Here is a 27,074-nt window from a genome sequence, read left to right as displayed (position 1 = left end):
TCTCAGCACCCCCTAGAAAGAGCCAGTGTCACACCAAGCAGAGAATTTATTGAGGCCATGGGCAGGGCCCAGGTACACAGCGTGGGGCGTGCGTGGGGCAGATGCACGCTGGACTGCAGGGGTACACTAGCAGCGGCAAGCGGAGGAGTATGGGGGGCCCAGGAGGGGCACCCTCCTCCTAGCAGCATCTGGGGACTTCAGGTGAGCATCAAGAACCACTCCTAACCTCCACAGGACTATTTTGGGAACCCCTCCCTGCTTCCCCCTGAGCTCTGTGTGGGGTGGTGGTGGCATGAGGGGGCCCGTCTTGTCCCTGTGGTTGAGGATGGGATGATCCCTTGAGATCACTATAAAAATTAAAATTCCCTTATAAATCGCAGGGGGGTGGCAAGAGGGCATCACTTGGAAGCCGGCATTACCCGTCACCTAGAGCTGCGCCTCCTCCACACCGCTGAAGTTCTGACCCCAAAGTGAAGAATAGAGGGGAAGGTTTGCAGGCACAGAAAGGGGCAGAGACACCCAGGAGAGGGAAAAGGGAGGCTGGGGAGGGATGGAGGAGGACGACACAGAGAAAGAACAGATCTGAGGAAAAGCGGGGGGAACAGGGGCTCCACTTTCCCACAGCCCCCACAGCTGTGCCCTGGGGACCAAGGACAAGAGTTCCCAGCCCGCAGACTCCCAAAAGCATAAGGTCCCACGTCCCCCCAATCTAGTCCTTGCCAAAGCCATGGTGGCCTCTTGAGACATCCTCAGCCCCAGCTGCGCCTGGAGCAGATGGGCAGGAGACGGAGAGCAGTGGGAGGGCTACTCCAGGTAGATGTCCTCCGTGGGGCAGGCATATGCCAGGTGCTCCTGGTAGTACTCCAGGAAGGCGCGGCTGGGGGAAGACAGTCCTCCACCAGCCACTCGGGGACACCACCTTCTGCAACGCCTCTGAGCTCTCCCTCCTTCCTCCCTCACTGCCATCCACAACCCCCAACCTGGGCATGGCCACATCATTCTCTTGTCTGACCCTCAGCTCTCCTGGCCCAGCAATTCTACCCCTGCCAGAATGTCCTCACCCCACACCCAGGAACTGGCGCCTGTCCTCACCTCACACCCAGAAACCCTCCCAAATCATCACCCACCACTGCCCTCTCTACACAGCACATCCAGTTCTTCCCCAGACCTCCCCTACAAGGCCGGCCCCCGCCTGCTTCCCTCCACATCCCCCATTCTCACCCCTGCACCTGTTCTGCGTCCCCACCCACACCCTGGGGCCCCCCTCACCCCACGCTCTGTGCCACCGGCCTCATGGATTCCTGGGAGACAAAGACGTGGCAGGCGAAGCGGCTCAGCAGCGGGTGTTTGGTGATGAAGCCGAAATAGCTGCGGGCAAGTCAGTGTGGAGGGCACGTCAGAGTCCTGACCCAGCCTTGGCCACCCCACAAATGATGCAGACAGAAGAGGCAGGAACAAAGGGCTTAGGGAGAGGGCAGGGGACAACAGGAGTGTGGGGGTCGCACAGTTTCAAGATTTGAAGTCATCTTTTTTTGGTTTTAGCCCAAGCACAGGGCTGGGCACCTACAAAGAGTTCATGTGCTGAGTTGATTCTGTGATGACCAGGGTGTCCAGCCCACTCTGTGGACACATCTCCCTTCCCTGAGCTGGCGCTGTGGCCCTCCGTGGCCCTGTTCAGGGCCTGCCCCAGGACCACAGAGTAAGGCTCGCCCGGCTGTTGGACCATGTCTCCTGCCAACTCAGGCCTCCTCCTGTGGGTCCTGCAGACTCACAGTCCCTTGCCCAGTTCTGAGGCAGGGCTGAAAGTTACCCCTGGTCTGTAAAACCCTCTTGCGGTCTCTCCCTCACTTCCACTGGAAAGTACCTCCTCGCTTGGCCTTACTCATGGAGTCACTGCCTAGCTCCTCCACGTATGCTGTCTTCTCATCCCAGACATTAACAAAATCATGGTCCAGAGGGGGAGGCGGTCAGAGTTCTGCAGCAGGACACACCCCCATCACCCCTACCCGTGAAATTGGGCGACCGTCCATTCCCCCATGGCTTCAGGGCTTTGAAGTTCTGCCAGATGGGAAGCCACATGATGGTCTGGTTGCCAGGACAGTGTGTGCAAGCCACCCACAGACAGAGCACAGGAACCGGCTCAAATGCTGCGTTCAAGTCATCAAGGCAGTAAGCGCTGACCAGCAGACCTGGCTTTCTGTGTTAACTCAGGCACCACCCTCAGTCCTTTCAATGAACTCACAGAAGCCTTACAGCAGCCCTCTGAGGTGGGGCCCTGATGGAGAGCTAGGCAGAGAGAGTTGGGTGCTCACCCAGGACACAGCCAGGCTGGACAGCCCTGGGAGTAAAGGCTATAGTCTGTGATCCCAATATCACACGTCCCAACACCTGCCTGATCTCAACACAGCACACCCCACACGCTCCTGACCTGCCACCACCACCACGACAAAACGAGTTAACCATTCACGTCACACAGTTTCCTCCGTGCCTCCTCGTGGTGAGGGACTGGTGGGTGGGGGAGAGGGCCTAGGGTGACCAATATTAAAGGTCTGGGCCAGGGCAGCCGCTCCTCTGTCTCACCGCAATCCCACTCCACATCTCGACCCCAAACCCCAAACTCCACTGACCACCTTCCTCTCAGGGAATTCTAGCTGGGTCCGTGTCCAGCCTGAGGCCTCAGCTTCACCCACAGTTTCCTTCTGAAGAGAAATTCAGGTTGTTCTTCCTCTCTTGGCAGTGCCCACTGTCCCAGTGGCCCCAGAGCTGGCCCTGCTGTCTGACCTGAGCCCCCACACTGTGTCCCACTTCTCCACCCCACTGAGTAGGGTCTCCACATGGAGCCCATCAGACCATCTCCGCCCTCTGCATATCCCAGCAGGCAGTGCCCTCACTCTTGACCAAGAGTCCATGCGGCCTCCAAGATGCCCTGATGTCTGTGCCCCGCCTCAGTCCTGCAGCACCGCATTCTGCCTGCCTTTGAGCCTGCTTCCTCCAACTCCCACCAAGTCCTGTCCAGCCTCTGACTGGCTCCGTCTCTCTGGTTCCCCCCGCCCCGATCTCCTTCCTCTAAGGTGCTGGGATACAGAGGGCAGGGGCCTGTGCCTGGAGGAAAGCCGGCAGCCCGTCGTGGCCCACTGCTCCTGTGCTGGCACCCCCTCCTCCCCTCCTCTTGTCCCCTCACCCTGCCTGACCATCCCCCTCATGTCTCAGTGATCTACCTGCTCCAACCTGCTATCTCCCCTCCATGTGTCCCTTCTGAACTCCAGACCCATGGGACCAACGGCGGCTCAGTGTCACTGTGTCTGTGTTTGATCTGCAACCCCTCTTGGTGTGTGGACTGCAGTCCAGCCATCCCCAGGGAGACGTCACCCTGGTCTCTTCCAGGTCGGCCTCTACAGCCGGTCAACCTAGGTCCTGCCTGTGCCACCCCTTCAGTGCCTCTTGCATCTGCACATTTGGTCTCAGGACATGTAGAATCTGTATAACCTCAGCAGCCACTAGGTTCCCTACCAGCAGCACCTGTATCAAATCAGGTGGCACAGTGGCCAGAGCCAGAGTGTCAAACTGACTGCATCACCTCCTTCCATTGGGGCGTTCTATGGCCTCATCACCAGCAGGGTAAGTACAACTCTTTGGCATAATCAAAAGGGTCCAGGTCTCCACCGACACTTGTAGCGACTCCCCTTACTCAGGCCTCAGAGCCCGTATCGCCCCACCACTGCATCCCACAACCCTTGGCTCAGCTGGACCCCACCAGGAAGAGTCACTTCCCCATCCCTGTCGCCTGCTGCTTTTCCAGGCTGGCCATCCTGAGCCCCAGGAGGACTTGGCCATCTCTGGGGGTCTGCTCCCCAGGGCCCACTCAGGCATCCTCCACACCCAAAGAGGCTTCTCATGTCCTTTGCCCGTGTGTCTCTCTCCACCCAGACCAGATGCAAGCCCGTCTGACCTATGCCTCCCGAGTCCAGCTCAGAGTGGACCTCACTGCAGGCTCAGCTCACAGAGCCAAGTGGGTGCAGGTGGAGTTCTTGGGGTTGGGTATGGGCAGCCCTCAGGGTTTGTGGGGACTCTGGGGGATGGTTAGGCTCTCACCAGCTGTTGCGGGGGTGGCAGCCGCAGAATGAGATGTTCTTCATCTGGAAGAAATGGCTGCAGCGCTGGAACTAAAGCAGAGGAGGGCAGAAGCCCCCATGTCAGAAGGGGCCTGGGGCCACTCCTGCCTCCCACCTGCTGGATGCCCCTGCCAGCCTGGCCCTGTCAGACTCCTCAGCCTTATCCTACCCCCCAGCCCGACCCCAGTCCCCCACACCCCCACCTCGGGGCCTCCTCCACTCAGACTCAGCTTGACTCCCCGAAGAGAGATCTCAAGGTCACAGGAGGCAGGAGGGCGCAAGTGGACGGTCAGTTTCCGGGCAGTGGCAATCTAAGGAAGAAGTTGGGGGAGAAGAGGATCTTGAGGAGCCCACAAGGGCCACTTTCTTTCCCCTTGGTGGGACTAGGCCTCTGCTCCTTTTAGCTTATGTTTACGGACACTTATGTTGAGGACTCCTGAGATGCAATTCTGGAAGACATAAGGGGGTGGCTTTGGCCACTCCTCAGGCTCAGGAGGAGCAGTCGCCTCTCTGCAGTCAGCTTGCTTCATCTTCCTTCTGCTCCTCTAGGCAGACTGCTGCGCTTGGCTCAGGAGCCGGGAACACAGACCCCACCCACCCTGGCCTCTTCACTGCCTGGCCCCATGATCGAGTTGGAGCTCTCAGATGCAGGGCTGGTCTGCTCTGCTCCCTGCACCCCCCAGCCTCAGTCTCAGGACTGGTGGATGGGCAGGTGCTCACTAAATGTCCACTGAGTAGATGACTCTCAGGGAAGAGGCTGTGAGAGCTGGTCTCATTTCAGACAGGAAGAGGAAGGGCTGACAGCAGTGCCTGGAAGGTCCGTAGCCCAGAGACCCAGAGGTGATGAGGGAGAAATGCTGAGCTCTGTCCTGGACTCACCTGCTCAGGCCTCTGAACCAGAGCCTGGAGCACCCACCGCAAGCTGCCCTCCCCGTAGGAAGTCGAGGCCCTGTGCCAGCCTGTGGTGCTGGTGTGGCCACCATGTGGACCCTCAGCCTGCACTTGCCTGGCCTCCACACTGACCTTCTGCATGGCTGCACACAGGATGCCATTTCCCTGGTGACAGGGCACCTCCACAGAGCCCAGGAACTGCACATCGAAGCGCTCCACCCAGCAGGGGCTCCGCTTGCTCCCTGCGGGGCACAGAGGGCCCAGGTCAGGCAGGGGCAGAGCATCTAGGGTGACAAGTCATCTCTCAGGGTTGGGGCCTCACCCAGCAGGTCCTTGGCAGGGCCAGGCACCGCATGGGCATAGAAGGCGGGGAACACCCCTCGCTCCCCTGTGCGCATGTTGAAGCCTCGGAACCAGAAGTCATCCTCCTCCGCCTCCACCAACACAGGGTCATCCACATCCAGCTCCAACTCGTCTGGATGCCGTGGGATGAACCTGCCATTGGGAGACAGGTCACTGGGGAGGTGGGCAGGGCTGAGGGTCATGTCCGCTGGTGTCCTGTGATGGCATGGACTGAGGCCGGGGCCGCCACCGGCAAGGTGGGAGGCTGTACCTGAACACAGCCCGGTGCGTCTGCTCTCGCTCCTCGCCGTTGACCAGACAGGAAAAAAGGCCAAAGGACTCGGTGCCTGAGAGATGCGGCAGGAAAGGCGGGGGGGGGGGGTGATGACACGGAGACAGAGAGAGCAAGGCGAGGCGGGAAAAGGAAGGTGCTTAAAGGCCCGGCCTTGGGCAGAGGCCAAATCCCCTCCCCTCTGCAGTCTGCTGTGGGTGTCCTGGGTGGGGGAAGGGACTGAGGCAGAGCAGGCCACCTCTTGCCATGTTCTGGGTGGGAGAGTGTGCCCAGCCCTGACCACGGCCAGACCCTCAGGTGGCCCGGTCTTGACCACGGCCAGACCCTCAGGTGGCCCTGGGAACTGTGAGGCACCTGTGGGACTAGGGCCAGGGAGTGCAGACGTTCTTCGGGCCACCCCCCTTTTACCCGCCTCTCACTCACTGGAGGACCTAGACGTGCTGTTGACGAAGACATTGAGGAACTTCTTGGAGAAAGTGAGGTCAGGGCTGTCGGGCGAGGAGTCCCCCGGGACCTGACCGCCACCTAGCAGTGTAGCGCCTGCCTCCTCCTCACTGGCCTCCCCGCCGCTGTCCTCCTCGCTGTCGTGGCCCAGGCCGGCGCAGCGCCGCAGGCTCACCAGCTCCAGCTGAGTGTGCTCATCCACCACCAGCGTGTACTTGACGGCATCGTACACCAGTGAGGCGTCCCGCGGCGCCGAGGGGCCTGTACCCCTGCCCCCAGGGGGGCCCACACTGTCCTCGGTCTCCTCCTCATCTTCGTCGTCCTCTTCGTCCTCCTCCTCGGAGCAGGCGGCGGAGCAGGCTCGGCCGGGGCGGGCGGCGCGGCCGGGCGCGGCCCACAGCGGCGTGATGGTGTCGCGCGTGGGGTTGCTGAGGAACAGGCAGGGCCCAGGCTGCGCCGGGCCGGGCCGAGGCGCGGCGGGTGCGGGCGGCGGCGGCGCACACAGCGTCTCCATGTCCACCAGCTCCACACCGCCAGGCCCCGCGGCCGCCTCGGGGTCCTGGGAGTCCTGGGCGGCCCCGCCGGCCGGCGACATGGGCTCCCCAGTCGGGCGCTGCGCAGGAGACAGGCACTGGCTGGGGCAGCGAATGGGCGAGGAGCCCTCGGAGATCATGCGGCTCACCAGGTTGCTGAGCAGCCAGGGCGAGTCCGCGTCCTCGCTGAGGTCCGGCTCCGACTCCGACCCCGACTCGTACTCGCTGTTGGTGTCATCGGGGCCCACGGGCAGGAAGGCGGGGCGGCGCGGGGGTTCGCGCAGGGGCTCCGGCTCCGGCTCGGGCTCCGAGGCAGGCGACGAGGCCTCCTCGATGGAGTTGGTGAGGTGCGAGGAGCGGCCACTGCTGCTACTCCCGCCGTCGCTGCTCAGCTCCAGCTCGGTCTCCGAGATGGAGGAGATCATGCGCCCCAGGCGCGCGCCGCCCGCGTCCTCCGAGTCGGAGCCCGGCGAGGACAGCTCCTGGCTGCTGCGACGTCCCCCGTGGCCCCCGCTCGAGCGGCTTCTCAGGTCAGCCTCGATGCCGGGATCTGAGGAGGGCGAAGTCCCCCCTGGCGCCGGGGGCTCCGCAGGCTGGTTCCCTTCGCAGTCGCAACCCGGGCGCACCGGTGACTGCGCCCCGCCAGGCCCTGCGTCGGTGGGAGGGAGGGGGCCCGGGAGCTCTGCTGGGCGGGGAGGTGGGGTCACCCTCTCACCAAGATCAGGCCTCTTCCAGCAGCCAGCCCATCCTCCCTCCCCTCCTTCCGCGCTTCCCGGTGCCCAGCGGGCCCACCACCCCTCACCTCTGAGGGCCTCCTGGGCGGGTGAACACAGCACTGTCTCCTGCCAGGAGGCAGGAGGCACCAGGTCAAAGCCTCCATTGTTGTTCAGGGAGTCCTGGGGTGGAGGGATATGGCGACGGTCCTGAGAAGGGCCTCCAGGTCCCAGGGGTGAGCAGGGCTGGCTGAAGAGTCCCAGGGGCTCTGAACCCAGGCTGAGCTCCAGGGAGCTGTTGGTCAGGGCACTCACCTGGGCTCCCAGTGTGGTCAGATGGAGCGTGGTGGGCCTGTGCTTCTGGGGCTCCTCCAGGGAAGGGGAGGGGATAAGGGGCCCCGGGGCAGGTGCCACTGAGCCAGGGTCTCCAACCTCCTGGCCCTCCCCATCTCCCTCCTCATCCTCCTCCTCCTCTTCGTCGTCCTCGTCGTCCTCCTCTTCATTGTCATCGATCATCTCAAACTCCTGGAAGTCATCCTGGAAGGAGCAGATGGGGTGCAGCTGCTCCGAGCGCCCCAGGGAGAGGCTGTCCTGTAGGACAGAGGGAGATAGCAGGACTGGGCCAGAGGGCAGCAGCGGCCCAGAGGCCCAGGTGCTAGCAGAAGGGAAAGCAGAGTCAAAGTCAGTCAAAGGAGAGCCCCTTCCAGCTCACTCCACCCCTCCGTCTTCAGAGCGATGTTTTCAAAATCTGCTTAAGATGCCTTGGGAACACTCCAGTTCTCGGGAAGGGCCCAAACTCTGCAGCTGAATGACAGGGATTCTTAGAGCAGCCCCAGCCCACCTTTTAGACTCATCTCACTGCAAAACCCCATCACATTTAACACCAGCACTGTGTTCCCTTCACAGCATTTTAACACAACTGAAAGTTACTGGGTATGGTTTTTGGTCTGTTGCCAGCCCCACCAGGGCAGGGTCATGTCCATGTGCTCTGGTGCACCCACCCCCGAGAATAAGACCTGGGGCTCAGTGGATGCTCAGTAAATATCAAACACATGCATACATGGAGAGACAGCCTGCACTCCGAGGATTTACAACTTTGCACCAACCCTAGGGCCTCTGGCACAGTGAATCCCCACGCTGGCAGTTCTTCTCCTTCCTTCTCTCCTACCTACCCCATCTGCCTGGCTCTGCTAACCTCAGGGCATGGTTGACATTTCCTCTGGAAATTCTCCCTGATTCCCTCAGTCTGGATTGGGTTCCCTTCCCCCTCATGGAACTTATGTCCCTGTTGGAATGCCACCCTTGACACATGGGCAGCCATTGTCCCTTACAAGTCTTTCTCCCCTACTAAGTTACAGCTTTGGAGGGCAGCTGTCTTGTTCTACTCCCAGCACCTGGAAGCCCCCAGCACTTGCCACATGGCAGTTGCTCAGAAACGTTCTTGAATAAATGAAAACAGAAATGTGAAGAGACAAGGAGAAGAAGCAGCAGCAGATGAGGGAGAAAAGATTTCAGCAGGGGGAGACATGAGACAGACAGATGGAAGCCGCAGAAGGGGGGACAGGGCTGCAGAGGGTACAAGGTTGTGATGGCAGCTGGCAGAGGTTAGATCTTTCTGGGAGGGATCTGAAGACAGAGGGCACCCAAAGCAAAGGAGCACCTCCCTGCCCCAGGCTGGCCACTGATGGGGTCGGGGAGAATGCTGGGGAAGGGCCTTCGTGGAGGCCTGCAGTGTGTTGGAATAAGAAAGGTTGATACCAAGGAAATCCAAGGGTTACATGGGGAGGAGCCATCAGAGGATTCCCTGGTTCCAGGCTGAGCTCACACCCACCCTAAAACCCCAAGTGAAAACTAAGAAGAGCCTGATGAAGCCCTCCCTTGAGCTGGATCTGTGCCCGTAACTATTCCCCCACCTTCTCACAGTGGTCTGAGTCGTAGCTGAGGCCCAGGCCACAGTCATCAGTGATCTCAGACAGATCTTCGTCGTCAAATTCTTCCAGGCTTATGTCCTGGGGAGGCCTAGAAAGGAGACCAGGGTCAGAGTACCACCAGCCCTGGGCCCTGCCTGGTAACTGGTCCTGAGGATGGGGCAGAGGGAGGCCTCAGCTCCTGGGCCCAGTGGTCTCCACAGCCCCCAACTCCCGGAACACAGTCTGCCATCATCTTGACCCCTAAGCTCTGCTCTCCTGTGGCTTCCCTCCCCCATCGGAGCCAGGCCTGCCTGGAGGAGCTAGCCCTGCCCCCACCCCTGCCACCCCTCCGGGAGAGCCAGCAGCCTCTCCTCCCTCCGCTCTAGCTCCTGGCCCCTGGGGTCAGGGTCTTGCAGAACAGGGGAGGGGGGAGCTGAAACTGCGGCGGCCGCAGACGGGGAGGGGTCGCGCCTGCTCTGGGAGGAGAGTCTGGCCTGTTTGTCTCCTCCTCTCCAGCAGAGTGGGGCCTAAACCCAGAGACATAGCATCCTCCCCACCCCAGTCCCTTCCCGCAGGGCGCCACTCTCTCCCGGCCCGGTCCGGCCCGGCCTGGCCGGCCAGGTCCTGGCGTCCCCTGAAGGAGGCCAAGGCCACCGGGACACGCCGGACCGGGAGGGTGTGCCCGTGTCCCGCCCGCAACCTCCCCTGCAGAGGGTCAGCCCGGGGCCTCCACCCTTGACAGGTCAGCGCCCCGGCCAGGCGCGGCTCCGAATCCCGGCGGGGCCGGGGGTGTCACTGAGGCCGGAGACGCGCGCTGAAGATGGAGGGAGCGGTCGCGGGTGGGGGTGGGGCGCCCGAGCCGAGGCTCAAGGACCGCAGGGGGCCGGGGCGCGCCGGCGCGGGGGCTGGGGCGGTGGGTTCGGGGGTCCGGGCCGGGCTCGGGGAGCGCGGGGGCGGGGGCCCGCAGGCCCGGGCGCCGAGGAGATACCTGCAGCCCGGCGGCGACAGCGAGTGAAAGGTGGAGAGGGAAAACATCTCCGCGCGATCCGCCATCTTCTCCGGGAGAGGCCCGCGACTGCGGCGGGGGGTGCGGGAGCCTCGCCGCGCCCCGCGCCCGCGCTCGGCCCGCCCCGCTCACCTCGTGACACGCCCTGCGGCGCCCGCCCCGCGCACCTCGCCCGGACTCCGCGGCGGCGCGAGGAGGGCGGCGGGGGCGGCGGGGGAGGGACGCGGCCGGGGGCGCTGGTTGGCGGAGAGGCGGCGGCTGCGCGGCCGGGCGCTGGTGAGGACCGACCGGGCGTGCGACGAGGGTTCTTCCCGGGGAGGGGCTGGCGGGCGGGGCGGAGACGGGGGAGGCAGCGCCGGGGTCCGCAGGCCTCGGTTCGCCGCGGGCTGTTTCCTCCGGGGAGGGGCCGCGGCGGCCCCAGGACCCCCAGGAACCCTCACTCGGCGCGGCCGGAGCGGGGCGGGAGGCGGGAGGAGCTGTCCGCCGCCGGGTGCTGACCGGAGCTGTCCCCGCGGGGTGCTGACGGGGCTGCCGATTCGGAGTCGAGCTGACGGTGCTGAAGCCGGCGGGGCTCAAGCTGGACTCGGAGCGCTCAGTAGAGACGGCGCAGCCGGAGGCACCGACCCGCACTGGGAGAAGGTATCACCCCGAGGCCACGTCCGCCCATCGGAAGCACTTTTTCTTGGGTACGGTCTTGCTGGGCCTGTGTAGGGAGCTGACCCGCTCTGGCTGGAGATGGAGCCCTGTGGGGAGGGCCGTGGCTGAAGTTGAGCTCGAGCGGTTGGCTGTGGGAGGAGGCGGGAGATCAGGGTTGAGGGCTCAGAACTAGGGAGGCTGCAGAACACTGTTTTTTTTTTTTTTTTTTTTTTTTTTCCTTTCTAAAATAGAGACCTGGTCTCTCTGTGTTGCCCAGGTTGGTCTCGAGCTCCTGGGCTGAACGATCCTCTGGCCTTAGCCTTCCAAAGTGCTGGGGTTACAGGTGTGAACCCCAGCATCTGGCTAAATATTGGCTAAAGAAGGAGGCTGGAGTTTCAACAAGAGTGCAATTCCTTTCTCCCTTGATAAAAGTTATGTGCTGTAAGATTTCTTCATGTCTTAGTTCTGTGGAAAATTATTTCTTCACTTTTTTTTTTTTTTTTTTTTTTTGAGACAGAGTCTGTCGCCCAGGCTGGAGTGCAGTGGCATTATCTCCACTCACTATAACTTCCACCTTCCAGGTTCAAGCGTTTCTCCTGCCTCAGCCTCCCCAGTAGCTGGGATTACAGGCAACCACTACCACACCCGGCTAATTTTTGTATTTTAGTAAAGACGGTGTTTCACCATGTTGGCCAATGGTTTCGAACTCCCGATCTCACGTGATCCACACACCTTGGCCTCCCAAAATGCTGGGATGACAGGCGTGAGCCACCGCGCCTGGCCTGGAAAATTATTTCCTAGGAAAGGATGAACTTGAGTGACAAACACCAGAAACTACATGGTGGACGGAGTTCATGCAAGTTGAGAAGGGGTATCGCCATTCCAGCTCAGAAAAAGACCTATGGCCAGGGCCTGACTGAGCATGCACTCTTTGGTACCCCATCACAATTATATTTTATATTTTATGCCAATTACAGTATTTTTCTTTCTTTCTTTCTTTTTTTTTTTTTGAGCCGGAGTTTCGCTCTTGTTACCCAGGCTGGAGTGCAATGGCGCGATCTCGGCTCACCGCAACCTCCGCCTCCTGGGTTCAGGCAATTCTCCTGCCTCAGCCTCCTGAGTAGCTGGGATTACAGGCACACGCCACCATGCCCAGCTACTTTTTTGTATTTTTAGTAGAGACGGGGTTTCACCATGTTGACCAGGATGGTCTCGATCTCTTGACCTCATGATCCACCCGCCTTGGCCTCCCAAAGTGCTGGGATTACAGGCTTGAGCCACCGCACCCAGCCCCAATTACAGTATTTTTCTAAGAATGGCATTTACTTAGCTGGGCACAGTGGCTCACACCTGTAATCCCAGCACTTTGGGAGGCCAAGGTGGGTGGGTCCCTTGAGCTCAAGAGTTTAGAGACCAACCTGGGAAACATGTCTCTACCAAAAATACAAAAAATTAACTGAGCCCAGGAGGCTAAGGTTGCAGTGAGCTGAGATCACACCACTGCACTCCAGCCTGGGAGACAGAATGAGACCCCATCTCAAAAAAAAAAAAAAAAGAAACGAAAAGCATTTACTAGTTTATGCTTGCCTCCTTGACTTGGGGTGACTGGAGAGAAGAGAGTGCCTGGCACACAGTAAGTGCTTAGCAAACATGTAAATGAATGAATGAGAGAACTTATGCTCTCACCCAGTCTGGGGCATCAGGTTTTTGCCATAACACTGTCTTTTCCATTTTAGAAGCACTAAGAACATTCCCCATTTCTGAGGTTCAAGGAGTCTGGGCCTATTCCTCATCCCCTGCCTTTCCCATAAAACTCCAACTCTCTTCCCAGAATTCACAAAGAGTTTGACCCCAACTTTCTGGACTTCGTTTTCATCCTGAGTCTTGTCATCAAATGGGTTAATCTGGACATCCACATAAATGACCCATCCAATATTCTGGTCAGTCAGTTCCTTGACTTTTGATCTGTCAACAGTCTTTGATGCTCAACTGTAGTGACTTCTCCCACAAACAGCCTCCAGGATCTACCTTCATCTGGAATTGCAGCAATCTTAAAAATCTTTTTTTTCTTTTATCTTTTTGAGACAGGGTCTCACTCTGCACCCAGGCTGGAGTGCAGTGGTGTTGTCCCTAGCTCACTGTAGCCTCAAACTCCTGGGCTCAAGGAATCCCCCTACTTCAGCCTCCTGAGTAGCTAGGACCACAGGTGCACACTACCACACCTGGCTGTTTTTAATTTAAAAAAAAATAGGGTCTCACTATGTTACTCAGGCTTGTCTTAAACTCCTGGGCCCAAGTGATGGCCTCCCAGAGTGCTGAGATTACAGGTGTGAGACACAGCATGCGACCTGAAGCCTTATAGTCTCAAATTTCGTCTTAGATCCTAACCCCTTCCTCAAGCCTCTCCCATTCCTTTCCTCCCTCTAATCAGATGGCCACTCCCAGATCCCATTAGCATAAACACCATGAGATGGGGATCCTGTCCCCAATTTTATCTGTGGACCTTCTGTCTTGCCCCCAGAGCACAGATGGAAGATGGTCGGCCTTAAAGCCTGACAGAGTGGTGCCAATCTTCATTTTGCCACCAACTTTTTGAACATGGGCAAGTTACTCAATCCCTCCAGATCTTGGGTTCTTCCTCTGAGCAATGGTGCTGTGAGGACCACATGCCATGTGTAAGCCCCAGGCACAGGCCCTGGTGTTTGTTCGTGATCATTTGAGGCTCACCTTTCCCCTGCTCCTCACACCGGGGCCATGGCCTCCAGTCCTTCAGGACTGGTCTGTGCAACTCAGGGATACATCGGTGAAAAGGCAGCATCTCTTTCCTGAGGGGGGTTATGCTCCTTACATCCTGCACATTTTATCAAATTTACATCTTCCTCGTGTGCTCCTCAGAGCATGATTGTATGGACGGACAAACAGAGGTCCATGGGAGCTGATCAATCCCTCCTTGACGTTTCTCTCCCTCCTGCCTGGGGGCCAGGGGCCCTGGGTTTTGCTTCCTGACCACCATCCATTGTCAGCGCCCTTCCAGACTCCTTCCCCTTCAATGACAAATCAAGATGTTGTGACCTGATTATTTTAACCCTTTTTTCCCTCTATGGTACATGAATGGCATAGACAGTACAAAGCACAAAATTGACTGGACTAATAAGGGAGAGTTGGAATAGCAACAGTTTCAACAATCCTGACCACAGCAATTCTAAAAAGTCAGAGAACATTTTCTGACAACTTTCTTAGAGATTAGAAAACAAATGAAAACTATCAGTCTTTTATTGAACTTATATTGCACAGAAATCACAAATACAAAATAAATATGCCAACGGTTAAAACTGCAAACAGAAATATTGAATAAAGATGAAAATTAAGAGTCCTACCTTAATCATGGGAAAGTCCTAATGTCACCATTTCCTGAATCTTCATTCTATGCATACAGGTCTCTGACCACGACCTCCTACTTTTCTTGGTCTCTTGCTGCATTACTACAATACCCACATTAAAAAAAATTATTATTTTTTGAGACAGGGTCTCGCTCTGTCACCCAGGCTGAAGTGTAGTGGTGCAATCTCAGCTCACTGCAACCCCTGCCTCCTGGGTTCAAGCAATCCTCCCACCTCAGTCCCCAGAGTAGTTAGGACTATAGGTATGTACCATAATTTTTGCAATTTTTGTAGAGACAGTGTTTTGTCATGTTGCTAAGGCTAGTCTCAAACTCCTGAGCTCACCGGGCACAGTGGCTCAAGCCTGTAATCCCAGCACTTTGGGAGGCCGAGGCGGGTGGATCACGAGGTCAAGAGATCGAGACCATCCTGGTCAACATGGTGAAACCCCGTCTCTACTAAAAAATCCAAAAACATTAGCTGGGCATGGTGGTGCGTGCCTGCAATCCCAGCTACTCAGGAGGCTGAGGCAGGAGAATTGCCTGAACCCAGGAGGCGGAGGTTGTGGTGAGCCAAGATCACGCCATTGCACTCCAGCCTGGGTAACAAGAGCGAAACTCCGTCTCAAAAAAAGCACAAAAAACAAAAACAAAAAAAAAACCCTGAGCTCAAGCGATCCACTCACCTCAGCCTCCCAAAGTGCCAGGATTACAGGCATGAGCCACTGCACCTGTTCCTTTTTTTTTCTTTTTTAACTCCACAAGAAAAGTGCTTCAATGACTATTACTGTTTAACAAATTATACTCAAATTTTGTGAATTAAAACAATTAAGTTGTTATTTACAATTGTTTGTTTCGAGGGCGGAAATTCAGGAAGAACTCCAATGGGAAGTTCTTGCCTGGGCCTCTTTTGAGGTTTGGTGGAAGCTGGAAGCGAGCTGGGCTCGAGGTCTGAGATGGTTCATTTCAAAAGTTGACAGAGGATGCCGAGTGTGAGCTGGGAGTTCTGCCGTGGCTGTCACCAGCACAGCCACTGGGCCCTCCAGCATGGTGGTCTCAGAGTAGAGTTTCTTCTTCTTCTTCTTTGAGACAGAATCTCACTCTGTCACCCAGGCTGGAATGTGCAGTGGCGTGATCTCGGCTCACTGCAACCTCTGCCTCCCGGGTTCAAATGATTCTCCTACTTCAGCCTCTGGAGTAGCTGGGACTACAGGTGCCCACCAAAACACCCAGCTAATTTTTTTGTATTTTTAGTAGAAATGGGTTTTTGCCATGTGGGCCAGGCTGGTCTTGAACTCCTGATCTCAGGTGATCCGCCCACCTTGGCCTCCCAAAGTGCTAGGACTATAGGCATAAGCCACGGTGCCCAGCCAAGGGTAGAGTTTCTTACATGATGGCTGGTTCCCATCAGTGAGGGTCCTTGGAGGGCATGGCCTTTTCTGGTCTAACTTTGGAAGTCCTATGGCATCACTCCTGCCGTGCCTATTGGTCAAAGCAGTTGCAAGCCTACCCAGACTCAAGAGGGGGGGTCACAGACCCTACCCCTCCATGGGAAGATTCTCAAAGAACTTGGGAGCTGTGTCATGAAACCACTACAAATCTCCAGTTCACTGAACCTCACACTTTTCTCATCATCCACTCCAGTTTGTCTGACATTAACCCTCTCAATTGTCAACTTGTCCTTCTCTTCTAGATCATTTCCATCAGCAAACAAGCATAACCCATGTTAAAGAAAATAGTAAGTCTCACCTGATGGTATAGGACATCCAAAATCATGGCATTTACAACATTGTTATGCCTTAAAGGAAGTGACAATTTTAAAAATCCTTCTTCTAGTTTAAGAAAGAAATCTCACACATAATTATACCTTTCAGAAAGCAGATTTCTACCAGTGCAGATGATGATTATAACATGCGTCAGATTTGAAGTTTTTTTTGTTTTGTTTGAGACCAAGTCTCACTCTTGCCCAGGCTGGAGTTCAGTGGCATGATCTCGGCTTACTCGGCAACCTCCACCTCCTGGGTTCAAGCAATTCTCCTGCCTCAGCCTCCCAGGTAGCTATGCCACCACGCCCAGCTAATTTTTGTATTTTTAGTAGAGACAGGATTTCACCATGTTGGCCAGGATGGTCTCCATCTCTTGACCTTGTGATCTGCCCGCCTGGGCCTCCCAAAGTGCTGGGATTACAGCCATGAGCCACCGTGCCCAGCATGAGTTGAAGTTTTTTAAGAGATTGCTACTATCAGGAATTTGGGATGTTTTTGTTTGTTTGTTTGTTTTTGAGACAGGGTTTCACTCTGTTGCCCAGGCTGGAATGCAATGGTGCAATCATAGTTCACTGCAATCTCCACCTCCCAGGCTTCCATTCTCTCCCTTCAGCCTCCCAAATAGCTGAGACTACAGGTGTGCACCACCACACCAGGCTAAGTTTTGTGTTTTAGTAGAGATGGGGTTTCACCATGTTGGCCAGGCTGGTTTCGAACTCCTGAACTCAAGTGATCCACCTGCCTCTGTCTCCCAGAGTGCTGGGATTACAGGCATAAGCCACCATGCCTGACCAGGAAATGTTTTAAATCTCTGAAACCTGAATGTCTTACTAGACTCCTTCATAGAGCATACATGCTCAAAGACACTTATAATAGCTGAATAAAGAACAGGGTTATACACTTTCATGAAAGTCTGCACTGCAGCAGTGTTAAAGCCCCAAGGAGGACAGCACTGCCTGGACAAATCTCTCTCTGACTACACATTTTGGAGAGCTTTCCATTTACTGTGCCGAGTGCAAAGGGAACACTCCCAGGAAAGTGTTCCAGGAACTATCAAGTTAGAGAATGTTTGGTGAGCACAGCTTCTCAGATTTCCCCAATTCCTCCCAGAGATGCACTAAAGTTGGTGGTGACGCAGCTCTGCCTGACAGAGAGAGTTCCTGATAGGTTGTTGGAGACTCTGAACAGAGATTTACCAGGCCTCTTATACCCACAAACTTGTCATCCTGGAACTCCCAGCATAATTACCTTATTTGATTAACAAATTTTTTTATTATTTTTTTATTTTTTGAGACAGGGTCTCACTCTGTCACCCAGACTGGAGTGCAGAGATGTGATCTCGGCTCACTGCAACTTCCACCTCCCGGGCTCAAGCCATCCTCTACCTCAGCCTCCCGAGTAGCTGGGACTACAGATACTCGCCATCATGCCTGGCTAGTTTTTGTATTTTTTTGTAGAGACAAGGTTTCACCATGTTGTCCAGACTGGTCTCCAACTCCTGGGCTCAAGTGATTCACCTGCCTCAGCCTCCCAATGTGCTGGGATTACAGGCATGAGCCACCATGTACAGCCTCAAAAACTGTCTTTATCCTCTGGATCTAATACCTAAGTTCTAAGTACAATCTTGCTACATAGGCCACAGGATAGAGAGACCAGGCAGCTGGGAGGATGGCACTTCTTCTCTCCCTGCCTGACTTTCTCACGCACCCACCTGTATTTCCTGTATCTTCAAACAAACAAACTACTTGCATATGAATCCTTGTCTCAGCTAATTCTTCTGACAGAATCTAAGGCATCCTGTTAATTTTAACACTCACACTTAAATTATCAAAGCCTGAAGTTAATCAATATTTTACCATTTTCCTGAACAGCACAAGGACCCTAGCAGAATTTAACTGTTTACTCCAGTCTCAACTTATATTTTATTATTATGTATTTTAATATTCTTTATTTTTCCTTTTTTTGTTTTTGAGACATCAGGATGCTTTTGTCATCAAGGATGGAGTGCAGTGGCATAATCTTGGCTCACTGCAGCCTCGACCTCCCAGGCTCAAGCAATCCTCCTGCTTCATCCTCCCAAAGCACTGAGATTAACGGTGTAAGCCACTGTGCCTGGCTATTATTTTTCTCTTCAAGACCCATTGGAATTGTTATTGTTGCTTTAAACCATCAATGTTTACTTATATTTACCCAAATGTTACCTCTTTCTACATTCTTCATTCCTTTTTCCATGTCAGATCATCCTGTGATACTACCACTTCTTTTTGCCTGAGGTACACCTTTTAAATGTTTCTTTCTTTCTTTCTTTTTTCTTTTCGAGATGGAGTTTCGCTCTTGTTGCCCTCGCTGGAGTGCAATGGCTGCAAGCTCCGCCTCCTCGGTTCAAGTGATTCTCCTGCCTCAGCCACCTGAGTAGCTGGGATTACAGGCATGCACCACCACACCTGGCTAATATTTTTGTTTTTAGTAGAGACGGGGTTTCACCATGTTGGCCAGGCTGGTCTCAAAGTCCTGACCTCAGGTGATCTACCCACCTTAGCCTCCCAAAGTGCTGGGATTACAGGAATGAGCCACAGTGCCCAGCCTTTAAATGCTTCTTTAATGAGAATCTTTGGTAGTAAACTCAGTTTGTCCGAAAATGTCTTCATTTTGTCCTGGTTCCCAAAAAATATTTTTACAGGATATAGAATTCTGGGTAAGGTCACTTGTTTTCATTATCACCTCAAAGGTCTCACCCCACTGTCCTCGTCTGGCTTTCCTTGTTGCTAAGACATCTCTCAGTCATTCTCTTGAAAGTCGTTTTTCACGCATCTCCAACTGCATTTAGGACTTCTTTGTCTTTGGTGTTCTAAAATTTCAATGTGGTATATCTAGGTGTGGGTTTATTTTGTATTTTTTTCTGCCTGAGGTTCACAATTATATGAATTGCTCAATTATATGATTTTCATTAGTTTAGAGATTCCATAGCCATCAACTCTTCAAATATTTCCTCTGCTCCATTCCATCTCTTCCCCTTCAGAAACTCTAATTAGACTCATGTTGGATTTTTCCTATTCTAGCCTTTGTGTCTCTTAACCCTTCTTCCAGGTTTTCCATATCTGTGTCTTTCCAGGCAGCATTCTGTATACTTTATTCATAATTATCTTTTAGCTCATGAAGTCTCTCTTCAGTTATTTATAATCTTCTGTTAAAGCTGCATACTAAGTTTTTAATTTGGTTGAAATTAAAATTCAACTAAAATTTCAACTAAATTAAAACTTTCCTTTTAGAACTTCCATTTGGTTCTTTTTAAACTGCTTGACTCTTCTGTATAGTTTCTTAGGTTTTGCACATATTTTCCTTCTTTTCTTTAGAGACAGGGTCTCGCTGTGTTGCTCAGGCTGGAGTGCAGTGGCATGATCATGGCTCACTGCAGCTTCAACCTCCCGTGTTCAAGTGATTCTCCCACTTTCCAAGTAGCTGGGACTACAGGTGCACACCACCATTTCTGGCTAATTTTTGAATTTTTTGTAGAGACAGGGTCTCACTAAGTTGCCTAGATTGGTCTCGAATTCCTGGGCTCAAGAATTTTCCAGACTTGGCCTCCCGAAGTGCTGGGATTACAGGCATAAGCCACCATTCCAAGCCCTAAAACACATGCATATGTGAAACTTAACAACAACAATACGGAGGGTGGGAGGGAGAAATGAAAACATCCTACTGTGAGGAGGCTTTTACATTGGATGTGAGATGCCACAACATTATGTGAGGGTAGACTATGACAAGTTAAAATGCATATATAAATCCTAGAGAAAACATTTTTAAAATTACAAAAAAAACAGAGTTAATAAGCTATGAGTGGTGATAAAACAGAATACTAAAACATACTTGATCAATCCATCAGAAAGCAGAAAAGAAATGAAAATGGAACAAAGGTAAAACAGGACAAATAAAAGAAATAGCAAGATGGTATATTTAAACCCAATAATACCAACGATTACATTAAATAGAAATGATCTAAACTCAGAAAGGCAGAGATTATCAAATATATTTAAAAAGTGAGACACAAACTATAAGCTACCTCAAGAAATGAACGTTAAATATAAACACCAAGATAGGCTAAAAGTAATAGACTGGAAAGAAAGAAAAATAAATGAACTGGGTGTGGTGGCTCATGCCTATAATTCCAGCACTTTAGGAGTTCAAGACCAGCCAGGACAACACAGTGAGACCCCATCTACACACACACACACACACACACACACACACACACAAATTAGCCAAGTGGTGGCACACACCTGTAGTCCCAGCTACTTGGGAGGCTGAAGGATCGCTTGAGCCCAGGAGGTCAAGGTTGCAGTGAGCTACAATGGCTGGTAAAACTGCTGGCTCTTTAGCACAACTTAAGGAAGTAGTACCAAACTGTAATAGTGGTGATCAGGCTCGGCGAAATGGCTCACGCCTGTAATTCCAGCACTTTGGGAGGCTAAGGCAGGGGGATCACTTGAGGTCAGGAGTTTGAGACCAGTCTGGTCAACACGGTGAAACTCTGTCTCTATCAAAAATATAAAAATTCGGCAAGCATGGTGACACGTGCCTGTTATCCACCTACTCAAGAGGCTGAGGCAGGAGAATTGCTTGAACCTGGGAGGTCGAGGTTGCAGTGAGCCACCACTGCACTCCAGCCTAGGTGACAGAGCGAGACTGTGTCTCAAAAAAAAAAAAAAAAAAAGTGATGGCTCACACCTGTAATCCCTGCACTTTGGGAGGCCAAGGCGGGCAGATCACTTGAGGTCAGGGGTTCGAGACCAGCTCGGCCAACATGGTGAAACCCTGTCTCTACTAAAAACCACAAAAATTAGCCAGGCATGGTGGTGCATGCCTGTAATCTCAGCTACATGGCAGGCTGAAGCAGGAGAAGCACTTGAACTTGGGAGGTGGAGGGTGCACTGAGCTGAGATCGTGCAACTGCACTCCCGTCTGGGCGGCAAAGCAAGACTCCATATCTAAAATAAGATAAAATAATTTCCATCTTATTATGGCTGAATATTTCATTGGATGTATGCACGCACACACACACGCACGCACACACACACACACACACACACACATTTTCTTTATCCATTCACCGCCGATGCACACCGAGGGTGTTTCCTATCTTGGCTATTGTGAAGAATATTGTCACTATGAAATGAACATAGTGGTGCAGCTATCCTTCAAGATGCTGACTCACTTCTCTGGATATACATCCAGAATTGGAATTGCTGGATTGCATGGTATTCTGTTTTAATTTTTAAATTTTTTAGGAGCCCCCATACTGTATTCCATAATGGCTGTACCAATCTACCTTCTCAACAACAGTGTACAGGGGTTCTTTTTCTCCACGTGCTCGCTAACATTTATCTTTTGCCTTTTTTATACTAGCCAACCTAACAGGTGCAAGGTGTAGCACATTGTGGGGATATCTCATTGTGATGTCAGCATTTCCGTGATTAGTGACATTGAGTGCCCTTTCAAACATTTGTTGGCCATTTATATGTCTTCTTTGGAGAAATGTCTATTCAGGTCCTTTGCACATTTTTAAATTGGGTTATTTTGTTTTTTGCTATTGAGTTTTGTATTCCTTATACATTTTGGATATTAACTCCTTATCAGATACATGACTTGCAAATACTTTCTCCCATTCCATGGGCTGCCTTTTCATTTTGTTGATTGTACCTCTTTATTAATAATCTTGAAAATAAATTCATAATATAACCTATTTTTTAAAATTACATAATGATCTAATAAAGGGATAGGGAGAGGAGAGTGGCAGCCGGGTCAGGGCACACACATTAAAGTCCACTCTACATTCTCATCTTCCCATCAGTGTAGACCCCCGAGCCCAGGCTTCTTTCATAACCACTGGGCCAACCAGGCACAGTCATAGCTACTCCCCAGGCTTCAGCCAAAACATGGAGTCCAGATTCTCTTTGAAGAGCACACATGTTGATAAATTTGTACTAACCTACAATTCATTCTTGGCTTTATATCCTCATAGTCCATTCCTGCATGTATTTCCCCCAACCCTGCATTTTTTTTTTCTTGAGACGGAGTTTAGCTCTGTTGCCCAGGCTGAAGTGCAGTGGCACAATCTCACCACCGGCTCAGGGGTCTGTGGTGTCAGAGAAGGCCTGGGGCAGGTAGCGCAAAAACATAGAGACACAGAGATGCACTTCTGTGCCACTGCAGTTAAAGGTGGGCTGAGGGCATCAGTCAAGACATCAACTCCTGCACCCCTCAGGTCTACTCGGCTACCACACTGAGTCTACTCTGTCACAATTCTTCAAGGTAAAGACTAGTTACAACTCCTATAAATGCCTTCATACAAGAGGCTTAGCAGAACAAATACAATCCCTACTGCTACAGCTTCTCCCAAGTAACACATCTTCAGCACCCACCTCCTCCTTGGCCTCACCCTTACCAGCATTCCAGCATTCCAGCTTGCCTGAATGGCTTGCCTGGGGACACTGCCCAGACTTCCACCCTGAGCGGTCTGAGCCCTTTGAGGCTATGGCTACTGAAAAGACCTTTTCATTGTCATTACTTGGCATGGAAGCACCAAGACAGACCCAGATGAATCCTCTAAGTACCAGACCAATTCCTGCTTGCCCCACTACATCCTCACTATTTATCAGGATCAAGTATCCCCTCCTTTAGGGCCTGCTGGTCCACCAGCATGAGGAGCTGACAGTAACCTGGTGGTTGTGCAGATTCAGGATCAGTGGAGGTATCCTTCCTGCAACCAGTAGGAGTGCCCTCGTGGAAGCATTCCCTACCTGGAAAAAAGGCTCTAATCCAGCAGACCCTAAGGCTGTGGAGACAGAATGTACAAATTCTACATGTGGGTCACCGGGAATGATGGTGAGAAGTGGCTAACCCCTACCCTTGGGTTCTTGGACCCGTGTCTTTGTTCTTGGATCCACACAATGTTTCTCCTGGGGGCAGAGCACCATATATTAGGCTTTGATTCAGTGTATATATCCCAACTCCTCAGGATACTGTCCAGGACCTCAGCTAAGCCCTTAGGAAGTCATTCCATCTTTCCAATCTCCAACTGCTTTTACATAATGCAGGATATTCGGATATTGGAGAAGCAGCAGATCCCATGGCAATCCACACACTACCATGCCTCTTTCATTATAAAACGGCTTTCCTGGCCTGAGGCAATGTTATCCATGACCCCATGTTGGTACATGGAGCATGCCTGAAGCTCTTGGATAGTGATGCTGGCCTGGGACACAGTGAATACAGAAGACAAACCCATATCCAGAGAGGCATCAACTCCAGCAAGGATGAATGGCTGTAACCAATTTGCCACTAAGTAATGAGTTGGTGTGCTCTAGGGATGGAATCTCAGCAGGGGCTGGTGACAATAACCTGCGCTCCTTCTGCATGATGCTTCCACTGGGCCTGCACAGGGGTAGCCAAGGGCACAGCTGCCCGACATCCATCGCCATCCATCCTGCTGTTCAGTGGCTCCTCTGCAGTGAGTATTAACATGAGGCATAAATATGTACATGTTCTGTGGCCACTCCTGTAGGTCTATCTTCCCCAGACCTCTGTGTCTCCAATCTTCCCCTCTTGCTCTTTTCAGGTCCCTGAACAGCCAGCAGGACGTCACAACCCAGAAGTTCATATGCATCCCTCCCTTAGGCTACTACTCTCTCCACTCCCTGCATACAAAGTGGATATTCATATGTACTACTGGAAGCTCAGCCCCATGAAGGATTTCCTATTATCGTCCTTTAGGGTCACCGTAATGGGACTGTAGTGTAGCTGTGGTCCATTTTCAGTTCATATCAAAACATCAAACTGACCTATATATAAACCAGAATAGAATTGTTTTGTTGTCTACTAAGAGACAAATATCAGTGCAAAGCAGATGTGGGGCCACTGCCACCTCTTCCTGTAAATGACTGTTACCCACTAGACACACTTGGGTCCAAGGCCAAGGCTACCTTTTTCACTGTATAATGAATTGCTACTGAGCCTCTGACCTACTGACTTGGTAGGTCTGAATATCTGGCTTGGGCAGATTCTGTTGCATGGTCATCAATGCCCCCAGTCAGGTGCTCGGTCTCTACTGTACTTGGGTCTGGTAGTGTGCCTGATACTGTTTTCACTTGGTGAGTTCTCTGCTGCAGAAGGCATGGTCTTGCCCAGGAACTCAAGGAGGGTGCACTGAAATTCTCCCATTGGAATTTCCCAGAGATGCCATATAGGGTCCTTTCTACCACAAATAAACGACCCCACAACCCACTGGATCTAAGTAGCAGGGAAGCCCATCTCCCAATCCAAATCTTTGGCAGAACCCTCTTTTTCTCTGGGCCCCACTCAAAACTGGTAGTTTTCCCATTACCCAATAAAGGGATGAGAGTGGTATCCCTTAGTGTGGTGCATGCTGACTCCAAAATTCAGAGGTGCATCAATGCTGTGCCTCTTTCTTCCTTACAAGGATGAAAGATGTATCAGGGTGACCCTAAAGGACCATAATAGGAAACCCTCCAGGGGCTGAGGACAAGGAATAACTTGTCCCTGGCTTGCCCTCAAACGCTGCACCCTGAAAATGTCACTGATATGGCAGGCTCCAGAACTTCTGAGGGCTTCTTGCTCATCCTCTGACATGCACTGTTTGACAAGGCCAGAGCACTTGTCATTTCCTTCTTCACCAGGTCCAATTAGTATGATGTCATTAGTGTTACACGGAATATCTACATGATAAGGTACCTAAGGACTATTGTGACACAGAACAGGAGAGTTAAAACAGCAAGAAGCAAGACAATTTGTTTAGCTGTTCTTCCCATATAAATGTGAACTACTTTTAATCCTCTTCACCACTGGGAATTGAAAAGAATGTTCACCATGTCAGTAATTGCATTATTGAGTGCAAGAGGTGCGTTAAACAGTTCCAATAAAGATACCACATCTCGCACAGCTGTGTGATCAGCGATATTACTTGGCTATGTTTGTGCAGGACCTAATTTACCTGTATCCACCTAGATTTAGCAGGAGCCATTCAGGTTAACTGAAGGGATGAAATGGTGACCACCACTTTATAAGTCTTTGAGGACAAAATACTTCTGCAATTACACCTGGAATGCAGTATTGTTTGACTTACTATCTTGGAAAGGTTTGAGTAGGATGAGGTGTTTCAAAGACTTCTACTTTGATCTTCCTTACCATATGGTACTAAAGGCCTGGAATCAATGTATAAGCTCTGCCCTCTGCTAGGTACAAACATCCCAAGTATGCATTGAGACCAGAGAAATAATCACAGCACTTGGGTCAGGATGCTGCTTATCACTTGATTTCCATAAGCCTGCACCCTAATGAGAGGACCATGATGCTCAGGTGCCCTGGTAAGTGTCAGCTCAAACCCTGTATCTAACAGGCCTTAAGAGATCTAAATGGTCCCTTTTCCAGAGTAAAGTTTTTTTGTGTTTTGTTATTGTTCAGACAGGGTCCAGCTGTGTTGCCCAGGCTGGAGTGCAGTGGTGTGAACACAACTCACTGCAGCCTCGAACTCCCAGGCTTAAGTGATCCTCCCATCTAAGCATCCAGAGTAGCTGGAACCACAGGCACCTGCCCCCACGCCCAGCTAATCTCTTAATTTTTTGTAAAGACTGGTTCTTGCTGTGTTGCCCAGGCTGATCTCAAACTCCTGGGCTCAAACAATCCTCCTATCTCAGCTTCCCAAAGTACAGGGATTACAAGTGTTACCCACTGCCCCAGAAAGAATCAGTTACTTTTTTTTTTTTTTTTTTTTTTTTGAGACAGAGTCTCACTCTTGTCACCCAGGCTGGAGCGCAGTGGCTTGCTGCAACCTTTGCCTCCCGGGTTCAAGCAATTATCACACTTCAGCCTCCACAGTAGCTGGGATTACAGGCGTGCACTACCACGCCTGGCTAATTTTGTATTTTTAATGGAGACGGATTTTGCCATGTTGGCCAAGCTGGTCTCAAATTTCTGACCTCAAGTGATTCACCTGCTTTGGCCTCCCAAAACTCTGGAATTACAGGCGTGAGCCATGGCGCCTGACCGTGTTACTTTTTAAAGTGGCTCTAGTTCCCTTTAGGGAAGGATTGGAGGCGTATTTTTTGGTATATACTTAGATGCTGGTATTGTAAGATCCTGAGAGGAATCAAGCCTCCTTGTCAATTAAGGGGCTCTAGGTCTCAAAACTGACTCAGATTTAAACAGAATGATGATTTTCCACTGCAGCAAGTGACATTAACCGTGTGATCACCAACTTTTTATTTCTTTCTGGTTATCAAACAATAGTCAGATGCCCCAAAGAACACCATGGTTCGACCAGATCCCCATGCCATTGCCAGAGATCCCTGTGGATCCAGCGTTCCTGGTCGCCGCTCCAGCCTGGTGCAGAAGGAGAAACGCAGGAGGCACGCATTTAAATCGGGACGCCCTCAATGTGAGGTGCGCAGGCCGAGGGGGCTGCTGCAAGCTACGCGTCTTCACCTTCTGCTCTTGGGTTTGAGTCTGTAATTGGTTACAGGCCTGGAGGGGAGACGGAGGGTAGGTGGAGCGGGGCATGAATGGAGACGCGCGTCTCAAGCAGGGCAGCAAAAGCCTCCTCATTCAGAGGTGGCTCCACCGGCCAGGGGATCCGCGTGTGACTGCGGATTTATGCACCTGGAGTCATCGGAACTGTCCCAAGGGTCTCATTACTTCAGCAAATGTTTACTGCGAACCCACTGGGTGCCCGCAGCCCGCACTCTGCCTGCGGTGTGCGGCCCCATCTAGCGCGCGCCTCCTCTAGGCCTTACCCACGCTCAGGACGGACCCGCGCTGGGCTGCTGTTCCTCGTCGGAGCGCCCCGGGGGCGGGGAGAGTGGGCCCAGCCAGGGAGCCCTTGCGCCGGAGCCGCCGCCCCTCCGCCACCCAGGGAGCCAAAGCGCAGCTCTTACTGTCGCCGCCGTACCCGGCCCGCGGCTTGCACACGCATGCGCCGCTCCGCCACCTGATGGGCCCCTGGCGCCCCGGATTGGCTCAGGCCGTCCAAAAGGCGGCC

General features: G+C 52.8%; 1 protein-coding gene across 4 annotated transcripts; it reads right to left on the bottom strand.

Annotated features, from left to right (window-relative positions):
- Positions 1–28: 28 nt before the first annotated feature.
- MAPK8IP2 (mitogen-activated protein kinase 8 interacting protein 2) lies at positions 29–26,970 on the bottom strand. 4 transcript variants are annotated; one of them, XM_039463012.2, is made up of 13 exons: positions 26,830–26,970; positions 10,226–11,028; positions 9,241–9,346; positions 7,643–7,918; positions 7,417–7,510; positions 6,061–7,299; positions 5,617–5,692; positions 5,326–5,498; positions 5,136–5,245; positions 4,316–4,423; positions 4,093–4,163; positions 1,270–1,368; positions 29–877 (listed from the first exon to the last, which is right to left on the bottom strand). In XM_039463012.2, the coding sequence occupies exons 2-13, from the start codon at positions 10,288–10,290 to the stop codon at positions 805–807; spliced, it is 2,490 nt and encodes an 829-aa protein (XP_039318946.1). In that variant the 5' UTR covers positions 10,291–11,028; positions 26,830–26,970; the 3' UTR covers positions 29–804. The 4 variants fall into 4 exon arrangements, with proteins under 4 accessions (XP_039318946.1, XP_039318948.1, XP_039318949.1 ...); XM_039463014.2 differs by having other exon boundaries at positions 6,061–7,296; XM_039463015.2 differs by having other exon boundaries at positions 6,061–7,263.
- Between the last annotated feature and the right edge of the window lie 104 nt (positions 26,971–27,074).

This window comes from Saimiri boliviensis, chromosome 21 (assembly GCF_048565385.1).
Source record: "Saimiri boliviensis isolate mSaiBol1 chromosome 21, mSaiBol1.pri, whole genome shotgun sequence".
NCBI lineage: Eukaryota > Metazoa > Chordata > Mammalia > Primates > Cebidae > Saimiri > Saimiri boliviensis.
The sequence above is the reverse complement of the archived record's forward strand: the minus strand, read 5'-3'. Positions and strand labels throughout refer to the sequence as shown.

Bases quoted from the DNA above. Each gene is read 5' to 3' on its own strand.
- MAPK8IP2 (XM_039463012.2), bottom strand. From the start codon at position 10,290: ATGGCGGATCGCGCGGAGATGTTTTCCCTCTCCACCTTTCACTCGCTG. The intron at 7,511-7,642 runs GTGAGTGCCCTG...CCTCCACCCCAG, and splicing joins TGACCACACTGGGAGCCCAG to GACTCCCTGAACAACAATGG. The intron at 5,693-6,060 runs GTGAGTGAGAGG...CGCATCTCTCAG, and splicing joins CAGCACGTCTAGGTCCTCCA to GCACCGAGTCCTTTGGCCTT.